A 12,927-nucleotide genomic window follows, 5' to 3' on the forward strand; every position below is an offset into this window, starting at 1 on the left:
TTGGGATCCTAACAATTGGATGATCTCTAACAGAAACCAGAAGATGACGAGGCAGAAATTTTAAACAAAGAAAATGAATTTTCATTACCACAGTTTTTTCATCAAAGATGAATGACATGTTCTATTTTGATATTTGCTTTGCTCCTGAAATATCATAGCCAGCTGCTTTTTTATAGCATGGGAAGGAAGCGTTTCTGCATTGAACAACTTAACCAGACATCATATTTGAATTTTTTTTTTTTTTTGGCTACTTTGTGATCAAATCCGAGATATTTCATAACACAAAGGGTTAAACGTCACTAATATGAAGTTGCTCATTTTGAGTATTACTGGTGACAACTAATTTATTAATTTATGATGGCAATTTATCGTTTGCACACAATTATTATAGATGAAGTGCAACCATGCCAACGGTGGTGGCGATCTAGGTATTCATGAAATAACTGTGTATTCTGAGGACTGTAAATTTCGTCTATTTCACGAGTTGAATAACTTCAGGTATTTCATAGCACAAAGGGCTAATGCCACTGATATAAAGTTACTCATTTTGAGTATTACTGGTGACAACTAATTTATTAATTCATGATAGTAAATTTTCTTTTGCACACGATTGCTGTAGCTGAAGTGCACCCATGCCAACTAAAGTTGTGACCTAGTTGTTCATTAAATATCAGTATTCCGAGGTCTGTTGTGGAAGAAAATATTGGGAAAATCTAAGGTGGTTGGCTGTCTAGACGGTGTGTTTTGAGCTTTTATCTTTTAGCTGAGCTCAATCCTAGTAGTGTTTTTGTTATCACTCTGAATTGATAACATTAAAAAAAAAACTCTCAAATCGACTTCATTCAAAAGAGATTGATAACCTTTTCGATCTCATTCAAAAATCTGGTTGTTGTTTGTAGTGGAAAATAGTTGTCAAAATGTATACATCTTTATGCATATTTGAAGGCAATCAAAATTAAATTAAAAGATAATTGATTCTTTTATTACTCAAACTGAAACTAAATTGAATAAATTAGATTAAAGTTAATCGACATTTTATCACGCAAACCGAAACTAAATTGATAAATCGAATTAGTTGTTATTTGATTAGATTTTTCATACTCAATATTGGATGTTAAGGAAGGGTAGTCGAGACTTGGACCTCTCTGTTCTTTTGTGTTATTTTTCTTTCAAGTGGAGTTCTTTACCTGGCTTACCACGGCACTGAAGTCTTTCACGTCCTCTAACCGTCGGTCATGTAAGATGATAGGAAAGAGGCATCTATGTTTTTGAACGCACATGTCGGAAATTACGTGTGAGATGCTATAAACGAAAAAAAGCAAGTTGACCAGGGCACCATGACATAACGATGGACTAATTTCCAAGTGGCATTTATTCTGAAATAGATCATTTACTAAATGATAGCTTTTTATTGGAAAAAAAAAACAAAAGAATTTAGATTAAATCTGGCATTCATTATTTAATTTGGGAATGTAACAGAAAATGTGTGTACATGTAAAACAGCAAAATCTTTTTCAGATATCCAAAGTTTCATAGTGATTCATGATCACTAACAAGAATGGAAACGGCCGGGAAAAATCACAAACCGAGAATGTAAACATTAATAAAAAAAAATGAGAGAAGAATCAATATCGAAGCAAGTAGGTGTGGCGCCTGAACCAGTTGTAATCTGGGAGCCCTTGGATTGGTCCCATGGCTGCAAGTGCAACGTCCTGTCATGCCCAGGTAGAAAGGGTCAGCTGAAGCATATATGCATAAAGGTTATTTCGTTTACGCCAGACAGCAAATGCTAAACGATTAGTTTTTATAATTTTTATATTTAATAAGCCTTTTGATAGACAATATTGTTTTGATGGGCAAATTTGGTTCATAGGAGTTGGTAATTTATTCCCTAATCAATTCTTATGGAATAATCAATCATTATGTTTTGGTATATTCAAAGAATAAATTCTGACAGAGCAAACATCACGCAGATCATAGCAAAACCATTTGTCTATTTATGAAAGAGCATGTATTAGTGGATGAGAACAATTATCACGTTACCTGATCAAAAATAAAGCGGTTTGCAACACGTTTAACAGTGTTTGCATCAACAGCATCTATCCTTGCAAAAAGCTCAGTTACTGGGATTCTTCGACCATAAGTAAGCAACTGTCACCATGGAAAACAAGGGTAAATTATGAATTTAATGTTATTGAAGCTTTTGTTAGAAAAGTGACTGGAAAAAAGAACTAATAACTCCAACGAAATAATTCAACCTGTCGGCCGATATCCTCGGCAACAGGGCTTGTACCATCCATATGAAGTTGAACAGAAGATTTTAGCTGCATAAATCACATATTAGTCAGTTCTTACAGAGTCTGCTTAAAATATATCAAATTGAAAGAAATTGTTCTTATGTTTCCAAATTGATTGATACCTCTCATGCAATTAGGAATCAAATAAAATGATAAATGACAACTGCACAGTTTGTTAGATAAATATAACTAAATGGTTCTGCAGCAAAGGTACCATCTGAAACTCATCTTTACCCATCTGAGTGGATTTCATCTCTTCCTTTCTTATTGAAATAAAAAAATAAATAAACATTTCACCAGATGTATGATATGGTAGCAAATTTATTTCCTATGATCCAATAAGCATATGATCTATTTTAACACTATTCCGATCATACTCAAAGGATATTGGACCATAGATCAAATACTTTATTTAAAGCACAAATTTTCCACATAGTGATTGAAGAGGATCCATGTATCTAAGGTGTCTCAAAATTTGCAGCATATAAAAAGTAAGGTTTGAGGGAAATTTCAGCTCGAAGTTTGAAGCATTCATACAAAAAAAAGAAAACCAAAAACTAAGAAAAAGTAAAATAAATTTTTGCCAGAGGTGTTGAAAAAGCTAGTCTGATGCAACCCAGGATTTTGGTTTTGTTCAGATGTGGACAAGTATCAAATTTTAAAATGAATATGCGAAAGAAAATCCAACTTAAGTTCATTTTATTTAAAAAATAAAACATAAATATTCCACTGTAACAAATATTTTAAAGACAGTCAATAAATTGAGAAATATTGAACAACATAACCACAACCCTCCCTTCCCCATTTAATTCTTTTTTGAAAAAAAAAACTAGAGAATTCAAATAAAATTATTAAAATAAATGAAAAGGAACAGGTAAGGTTAGAAACACAAACAACCCCATCCTCATTTGCATCAGTTTCCCATTCAGAAGTTTTTCCGAGTCCTTAACCCTCAGATATTGTACATTGCAAGTATTTGGACCCAACAAGCCTAAATAAGAATCTTCAGATGTATTCACATATTATAAATCCTTCAGACATACATACATATATAAAAGTCAAGTATTTCTTCTTATGTCCAGAAAACTCAGTGTGATAATTCTTATTCAAGTCAATACTCATACTTTGAACTGTATATTGAATCAGTCATTGTGGAAGCCGAAAAGGGAAATTTCCAGCAGAAGTTGCAAAAGTGTATTGGTTTTTTCAGTATTGCAATACATTTATCACAAGATAATAAACTTTTCAGGGAATTCCATTATTTAAAGGCTGATTTACCCTAATAGAAGAAACACATACTGAACCATGAAAATCTTTTATAGAATGACTATCTAGTGTTTCAAATGATTAAAATGAAACACAGATTTAATGATCTACCTGATTGCGTGCTCGAGTAACATCAGCTTCTGAGACCCTATAGGAGAGTTTGCTTATCTCACCCATAATTGCATAGGCCAAGTCATCCAAACAATCAGGCTGCTCAAAAATGGGAAAAGCAGTTAGCCACAAAGTCAGCTCTGAGAAGAGCCGAATGGATAGTTAAGTGTTATAGGTAACTGCAAAATCCATTTGTTTCATACAATTTAACTAATCACCATTTGACCACAGATGTTTTAAATCATCAAAAAGTATAGCATGAGTACATATCAAATTTTTAGAAAAAGTCCAACAAGCAAGACAAAGGCAAAGATCTTTACCGTTCAAATATCATAAAATACCATAGAAAATAAACAGAACCTGGAAGTCCACGTTTTCCAGTAAAAAAAAAAAAAGAAGATAATTCTGAGTGAGGGTTGCACATCTAATGGCAGGTATAGAATAATTCGGTGTGGATAAAGCCATAATTAACCTCATTCCTGTATATCATCAAGACAAACTTGCACTAGCCAATCATTTCAAAGGCTTGGTTCATTTTAGGCTTGACTCAGTTAAGCTCGGTTACCTTATCAAACAAGCTTGAACACCCCAAAGTTTGGCTCAGCTTGACTTGTTTCCAGCCCTATTCCTAGACACTCACCTGGTTGGACAATTTGGTGCATCAAGAGCCTACTATCACTACCTTTGTGCATAATGTAAAATATCTGTGCGAATTGGAAGAGTATTTCCAAAAGCTAAAAACATGTTTTAGGTTGGACATTGGACCAAATCAAATTAATGATGCCAAGTAGCTAATCCACTTCAGAACAACTAATTTTTCAGTATCTATAAACTTTGGTCAACTATGGATCAATTAGAATTTAGAAGATCAACAAACAATCAACAAGATAGTCCAGAATTTTGCTGATCCTGACTGATCCCAACAGAGCCATTGAATTTACAACTGGTTTCACCGACAATTAATTCTATTTTTTTTAACAAAATCGAACCATTTCAGATTTCAAGCTAACTATTTTCAAATATATTGTTGCTAAAAGAACGAAAGAAAGAACCAAAGTAAGTGCCAGCACAGCAACTACAGAAGAGAAAACTACTAGTTAAAAATTTCCAATTTATCCTTGTTTGAGAACCAGAGTAAATACAAAAATGTACAACAGTCAAAAACAGAGATTCAGTGAAAGATGGCATTTGGGGCATCAACAGTATAGAGCACCAAGAACTCCCCAAACTAGCAATTCGCACAAGTACTTTATTTTCCATATAATACAAATGCAAATGCCCATATGGTCTAATAGTCAATTAGTAGGTATAAAGTATGCATAGATGTCACACATATTTATTGTCTGCAAAACTCTCTTAAGCTATAATTATTTACACAAGGTCTTTGACTATGTATAATGCTTTATTCTTCTCTCTTTTTCTGAAACTTATTTATCCAAAACAAGCATCTATAAATAACAATACAGTCATTTCCCCTGATCTTTATAAACTCTAGTGTGCATCTATAGAAACCTTGCTTTGACAATACAAAACAGCATATAATTAATAGATATCCTCAAACTTCTGTTGATATTTGGTATTTATATAAAAAAATTCTCTAAATCAGAACTGATACTGTCTCAAATGTTTCAATGACAAAATACTCAATAAGTTGGTCAACGTAACTAATAATATGTAGACTATGCCATTTTCAATTTTTTGAATCATCAATAACAACAACATCTGTAACAAAGTCGTTCATATGCTAAAATTATAAATCATGTTTAATGACAAAACAAATATTATTATAGATTAATCTTAGATGGTAGACGACATAATTATAAACCTTGGCAACAGCATAAACACCAAAGAGACCAGTATCTTTGTAGTTTGTATTAAAGGCCATCATACTTTCAGCAATATCATTGATGGCAATCCTTTGGGTCAACTCTGAACTGCATAAAATTACAGTAACCAATCAACTCAAGCAGAAGCATGGATCTTGAATAGCAAAGCACTGTACCAGAGGTTAGAAACTCACCCTGCATGCTTTCCACCATGAGCATTCTTATTCCAAGAACCTAACATAGATTGCATAACCATTAAAGCAATGGAGTCTGGATCTGTCCAAGACGCCCCACTAAATGCAACCGCAAATTTCGCAAGTGGAATGTCATCATCTATTATCCTAACCTGGAAATGGGATAATTAAATAATTAAGAAGAAATTCGGTTAACGAAAAATACAAAAGGGTACTATCTTAAATTAAACTTCCCCACCTCAGATCCAGTGAAAATAGCGGGTTCCGTCTCAATCAACTGGGTTGTTGTAGTAGGATTATCTGACAGTTTCATGAAAAGCTTTTTGACCTGCTCAACTATATCATCATGCTTAACAGCACCGGCAGCTGATATGACCTACATTGCCATAGAAAAAAAACATCCCTGCTCATTAAATGTAAATTCAGTTAACATTGGAATATTAGAACACATGGATTGAGCCAATACAATGCTTATACATAGAAATATTAACTTAGTCTGGCCTAATGGAAAACAAACCATTCTAGGGCTGGTGTAGTGAGATGAGATGTATTTCCTAAGGTGCTCTTTAGTAATTGTCTTGATGTTTTGAGCAGGTCCAAGGATTGTCCTTCCAAGTGAGGTGTGCTGGAAGGCAGTAGCATGCAAATGATCAAAAATAACTTCTTCAGTTTGTCCCTCCACCTGGATGAAAATCATAGACAGAATGGATTATTACAGTGTAAAGGGTTTTATTAATGATATCTATGTTAAAATAAAAGTACATTTAATTGAAAATATAACTTTGCATAAAAAGGGAAAGCCTTCAAGATAGACGTTAAAATGGAAAAAATACGAGAACTTTAGATACCATTTGGCAGTTGTAAATCCTGGCAAAGAGAGAATTGGAACAACATTTTCCTTGCATGATGGAACAAAAAAATTCAGAAAATGAATTATAAATCATTTATAATAATATGATTCCAACAGATACGAGAGCAGTAAGATTATTAAAAAAAGGTTATTAGAATACGCGCGCGCACACAGACACCATTGCTATTGAGGACACAGACAGAAAGATTTGCTTCAGTTAGAGATACATAATTCCCAGTTGTTGCAAAAAGGTATATGGGAATGGTTTGTTTCAATTAAAGATAAGTAATTCCAACAGATAACATTACAGTAATTCTGTCCATTCTTCAGAATATTTCCTAATAGTCCTAGATATGTTGTTCCCAATACTGCTCAGTCTAACTGTCACATTTAGGTACAGCAACCTATTGCAAGTGTTTTATCTTAAGAAATTTGTTACTTAACCTGATAATTCTTGTCATTAAAATTTCTTATGTTTTAAGTGTTTTTCTTCTTCATTCACTTTTGAATTTTCTTGTTAATTGAAACTGGATCAGTAAGTACTAAACAACGATCCAAATTTTAGACACAAAGTCATAATCAACTAAAAGATAAACAATAGCAAGGAACATCAAGACTATACAAATTAAACCAGCCATGTAATATGATCAGCTTCGAGGATGATAGAAATTATCAACTCAGATCAATGATATTTTATAATTTTTCTTCTCTGCTTCTTCAAGAAATTGACCAAGCGATAGGTAACAAATTATAGAAGTCATTTCACCCATAAATTATTTTTTTTTTACTAGAAGCAAAAAGTAGATAAAAACTATAAATAGCATTCATGTGAATAATATGCAAAAGATTTTTACCACTGAGCAGGTAAAAGATGCTGGGTTTCGGCTATACCTCTTCCATCTCTCTGAGGATAACATTCCGCTCCCGTTCAATTTGCTTCTCATCAAAACGTGAATTCTGCAGTATGTCGGCAAGGATTTCAAGCGCCTTGGGCACATCCTTATCTAACACATTGGCGTAATAGGTTGTCTGCTCCCTTGTAGTGTAAGCATTCAGATGCCCGCCCATGTTCTCAATCTCCTCCTCCAGCTGCCGCACCGTCCGAGACTCGGTGCCCTTGAAGATCATATGTTCCAGGAAATGGGCGGTCCCATTAGTGTCCTCCGTCTCAAATCGACTTCCAGCATCGATCCACACCCCGACGGTGGCAGTACGGGCTGCGAGCGTGGACTCGGTGGCGATGCGGAGGCCGTTGGAGAGTGTGGTGACGCGGGTCTCCGGAGCTGCTAGGATGGAAGTATGATCAGCGAGAGCGGGATGGGGTGAGGCGTAGCGGAGGAAGCGGGGATCGGGATCGTCGAGGCTCCGGATCTTTGATCTGACGGCCTGGACGAGTCGGTCGTAGTGCATCACGGGGGGGCTAGCGGGCGAGGTGGATAACTCGGCTGCATCGTGAGAAGCGAGAGCCGCAGCAGTGGACGCAGATCGGCCGGAGAGGAGGAGTGGACGGCGAGAGAGAGCGAGCAGCTTCCGGATCGCCATTGCTACGCCCTAGGGTTAGGGGAGGAGCGCAGTCCTCAAGTTTGCTGCTGACGGATTTACCAGCGCAATGTTACTGCGGATCTGCAATTGCGTGTATAAGCAACCGATCGGCTATTCATGCCCCGTGATTTTATCTTACAGGACCGGCGGTCCTTATTCTGGACCGCGATATCAACTTTTATTCTAATATTCACATTTTTTTTTTTCAAAAAACAACAATAATAATTTCATTGATATTTATCATCATTTTACTATTTTATCTAATTTTTTTTTCTTCTGTTTACCCGTATATAGTTCGTTTAAGGTTACATGGAACGTTATTACCTATTGACTGAGGTGCCAGGTTCAAATCCTCATCTGTGTATGCTCTTATCAATTTAAGTCCTTATTTTGGACACTATTGATTGAGGTGCGGCATTCGAGCCCTCTTATCAAATCCTCTTATCAACTCTTTATCCGTCGGATATATGGTACTGAGGCTCCCAAAAAATTCTTTCGGGATTTTCTGAGGTATGGGACCATATAGCGGTGAGCCCAGTCATGTTAAAAAATTTACCCTACCTTAGTTTTGTCCCTGGGGTATAGTGCCGCGGTAGGACATCCAGATTGTCACTCAGACACCCACGGTTCGATCCCCAGCTACTGTGTATTGGTAGAAATTTTCCTCCAAATGACGAACGCAATCAAAGGATGTTAGGCGTCTGGGTTGGCTGTCGCGTGCGCTTCCCGATTTACCTTGGTGGCCGGTGGAAAACTGTAAAATACTGAAAATAGGCGAATATTAATAAAGGAATTTTTCGAAATTTTTGGAAATTTTTCGGGAATTTTTCGGAGCTCGTACGGACGAGTTAACGGGGATAAAAATGGAGCCGGAAAAGCCTGTTTAGGTTACCCCATTTAAATGAGGAAATGTTGAATTTTTCTTAATTCTTTTCCTTTATTTAATTTTCCTTTTTTCCTTTATTTTTCGCCGGTTCCTCTGTTTCTCCTCCCCGAAAACCGCCCGAGGCCTCTTCCCTTCTTCTCTCACGCCGAAGCCCTAATCTCCCTGCCCTAGCCACCCGGCGTCGCCCGACCGCCGACTACTGCAGCCTCCGCCGGCCATCCCGTGCCCTAGCCGAGCTTCCTCCTGCCGAGGCTGCGCCCTAGCATCCTCTCCCGCCACCACAACGAGCACCGGACCCGATCCCTAGCAGCGTCGCCGCCACTCCGACCCGACGCCACTGTCGCCGGCGACGCACGGAGCGGCGCCTCACCTCTGGTGCCCCAGCATCGACCACCACGGCCGACACCCATACAGCGCTGTGCCTGTTTCCCGAGTTGTGTTCGATCTCTCCGGTGATCACTTTTGTTATTGTCCCTACTGTTCCCTAGCGCCGGCAGAGAGAAAAACCAGAGGAAGAACTTGGCTTCGTGCAGGTAAGGCATAGTTGGGTATTAGATTTTGAATGGGATGTTGACTCATAGGGAGAAGTAGTTCTTTGCAGTGTAGGCAACAGAACTGTGGCAACGGTTTCACCTCGCTCCAGATAGGATTATTGGCAGCAACTTCGTCTACTGTGCTGCAACAGCGAATTTTCTCCAGCCGTGATTTGAGGTGAAAATGTGTTTTATGTATGAATTGATACGTACCTAATTTGGTTATAGGATGATACATTGATGGCGGATCCTTGTTGTAGCTTGAGTTGGTTTTAAATGAATCTAATGGAACGATTAGGGTTAAGACCATTAACCTTAGTCAATGGTTAGAATTAATTTTGGGTAGGCAATTCGTTGTGTTAATTAGGGTTTTCCCTGATATTAGTTTCGTGGATTTTATTAATCTATTTAAATTCATTTGAATTGTAGCTAAATAAAATATATCTATATGTTCGACACAGGACTTTGATTCGGGACGGTATCTCGACGAGTATCTTGATTACCGGATTTGACCACTTTATTGGAGGCGGGTACTTTTGACTTATGTCATTTGATATACATAGTAGTGAATTTAACAAGTTGCATTAATTATGTCCTTTATTTATTTCGGTTAGTCACTACCCAATATCTGATACATGATTGATTGATTGCTTGATTTGCATCTCATGTATACTTTATTTGTTTATACATGCTTATAGGGGGTAGTGATATATCATGCTTCACCATGTTCGGGACCTAGGTTTTTATATCTTACGTGTACCTTTGATTCGATATAATTCGTTGACCTAGGGTGCACTTTTCTATATATATGGATTAGGTCGTGTGGTTATTGTTATGCACCATTTGCATGATTGCATCTTGTGCGATAGTCCGCTCCATTATTGTTGAGCACATCGCTAGTTACATGGATCTCGCACACCACCACTCATGGGTTAGTGGTCGATTCGAGCGAGTGTGTTGCGAGGGACTCGTTAGGCACCGCTGGTCCGCTCATGGGTAGTGGGTAGGACACAACGTGTTATCCGCAGGATTCCTCCTGTTATCGTGTAACGGAGATGAGAGTATCAGCTCCCCATTTATGATTTGGGGTAGGAGGATAGGTGTATCGACAACATCCCGCCCACTCGGTCACCGGGAGTAGTGACGAGAGTACGGTTGTCACAGCCCTACCCATTCGGCCTCACTATTCTGTGAGATGATCGACTGGCGTCAGGGGTGACCAAGACGCATCATTGGCATCATATGCATGATGCATTTATTGCTTGTGTTTTGTGTTTGCTGCATTTATATGCTGCATATTGTTTGGATACCTATGTTTGACATGCATACAGGATTTCCCTATTCCTCGGACTGTTTGACCTTATACTCAGGTCCTGGTTAGTACAGTATACTCCTGTTATTTCAGTTTGCATTTACCTTTATTACATCAGGAGACTGTACGCATGATTAGTGCTAGGTGTTATTTCCCTACTTTGTATATCAATTGTACCTGCTGAGTGTTGGACTCACCCCGCCTCCATTGTTGATATTTTCAGGTTGATGCTGTCAGGAGAGAGTTCCAGTTGCTGGTCCCTGCAGACCTCGAGGATATGATTGGTTTTCTTTTGGTTTCTTTTATGTTCTAGACTGTTTTGAACTTGTTATGTTTTGGATTATTTTACTTATGGACATTGTATGGATTTTATTTTGTCGATGGATTTGGATTTGGATTTATTCTACTACATGCCTGCCTGGACGGCAGAAGAGGTGAGTTCATCGGATTTGAGTTTTACGAGTGTAGTGGAGTAGGGTTGATTTCGAGTCAGGGTATTATCTTTCTGTTTACTTGTTATATAAACTACGTGGAATGTGTGGTTGTATTTTTATTGTTTTTATTATTCCAGCCGCCTGTGGCTGAGGTATGTGAGGATGTAGAAAAGTTTCAGATTGTCCACCGTACAGGGGAGATGCTGCTGAAATTTTCTCGGACAGGGACTCCTCTGGGGCGTGACAATTTAGTGGTATCAGAGCACAGGTATACGATCTTTTGTTTTCATATTTTTGATGTTTGGGATAACCTGATACCAATTTATTTACTTGGTATCAGAGCGCCAGAGTTTGGCGACGCTTGTTGGATTTCCGTGTTTTGGATTTTCGAGATTTATCTGATACAAATTTATTGGTATCAGAGCAGGTTATGGATACCTGCTTTTGGTGTTCTGGATTTTTGGATGTCTATTTCGGTTTGTACGAATTTCCGTTATGGTTATGTTTCGGACTTAGTTTGGATTATATGGATTTCCGTGATTTTCTCGTTCGAATTTGAGGTCAGAAGTTGGGGACTGGACAGCGATGGAACATCTCCAGACGGCAAATAGGTATGATGTTTATTTTATGATAGTTAGGACATCTATTAGCACTTTATCTTTATTACCTGTCTGGTTGTTGTAGCCATATTACATGTGAAGGGTTAGCCACTGATCTTGGTCGACCCTAATAGAGATCAAGGATTATAGTCTCTGGTGATTTTTCATTTCATACCATCAGTAGTTTTAGCTTCTGTTACTACTATTAGGAGATGGAGGCACATATCAGCCTCTGCTATTGTTAGCTGGGTAATGGATGATACCTATATATTTCTGTGGACTTAGACAGTAGAGTTTTTATACTCGTATCTTTTGGATATTAGGGTATCCGATCGATGAAAATTGGTCATTGGAGAGTTATCATGTTTGATCATTGTTGAGAATGATTTGAGGTTGAGGATATTGGGAGATCAGATATTGTGATGTGTTGATTTCTAATGATTTATGAGAGTAAATGTTATGTGGTTGTTTGATGATCTATTAGTGGATAACTATTTTGATGATCTATTATTTGGGTTGTTGTTGATGGTGACATAGTGAGTGTCATGTATGATATTCACAGGTTTGATGTTTATAGTTGGTGATCAGATTATAAATCGGGTGCTAGAGAGTTTATGGTTTAGAGTGCCTATGAGATTTTAATAAATCTGGTTAGTTGTGGTTAGTTAACAGGATGATAAAATTGATGTTTACTTCTTACGATATTGGACTATGTGGATAAATAATGATTTGATGTTTGGAATATTAATTTGCTCTCATGGGAAGTAGAGACTTATTCATCTGATATTATGTGGGCTGATATTTTTGAGGATAAAAATGAGAGTGTCTTGATGTTCTTGAATTCTGACTTTATCTTTTGGGTTGTATACCTTTATACATATGATTATTGTGGGTTTCTAGTAGATTATACCCGAGTGGTTAGACATACATGTCTGATTGTTTATTGGAGGTATTTGTCAATTAAAAACTATGTTGTGGAATGTGCACATATGTTTGAGTGTTTCATTGGATGTATTTTATCGATTAATCTGAGTTGTGATATGTGCAGATGTGTTCGGTGTAATATTCGAGGTATCT

The 12,927-nt window shown here is 37.3% G+C and overlaps 1 protein-coding gene across 1 annotated transcript; it reads right to left on the reverse strand.

The window, feature by feature from the left end:
- Positions 1-1,433: 1,433 nt before the first annotated feature.
- On the reverse strand, positions 1,434-8,185 carry LOC122000957 (probable mitochondrial-processing peptidase subunit beta, mitochondrial). Its single transcript, XM_042555475.1, has 9 exons — positions 7,436-8,185; positions 6,212-6,376; positions 5,933-6,070; positions 5,695-5,846; positions 5,500-5,608; positions 3,675-3,773; positions 2,259-2,324; positions 2,044-2,151; positions 1,434-1,712 (listed from the first exon to the last, which is right to left on the reverse strand). The coding sequence occupies exons 1-9, from the start codon at positions 8,084-8,086 to the stop codon at positions 1,626-1,628; spliced, it is 1,575 nt and encodes a 524-aa protein (XP_042411409.1). The 5' UTR covers positions 8,087-8,185; the 3' UTR covers positions 1,434-1,625.
- Between the last annotated feature and the right edge of the window lie 4,742 nt (positions 8,186-12,927).

Source organism: Zingiber officinale, chromosome 7A (assembly GCF_018446385.1).
Source record: "Zingiber officinale cultivar Zhangliang chromosome 7A, Zo_v1.1, whole genome shotgun sequence".
In the NCBI taxonomy this organism is placed as follows: domain Eukaryota; kingdom Viridiplantae; phylum Streptophyta; class Magnoliopsida; order Zingiberales; family Zingiberaceae; genus Zingiber; species Zingiber officinale.

Excerpts from the sequence above, each read along its gene's own strand:
- LOC122000957 (XM_042555475.1), bottom strand. The coding sequence starts at position 8,086 with ATGGCGATCCGGAAGCTGCTCGCTCTCTCTCGCCGTCCACTCCTCCTC. Across the intron at positions 3,774-5,499 it reads GTGTTTATGCTGTTGCCAAG|CCTGATTGTTTGGATGACTT; the intron begins GTTTATAATTAT and ends ATTTTTGAGCAG. Across the intron at positions 2,325-3,674 it reads TTACTCGAGCACGCAATCAG|CTAAAATCTTCTGTTCAACT; the intron begins GTAGATCATTAA and ends TGATTTATGCAG.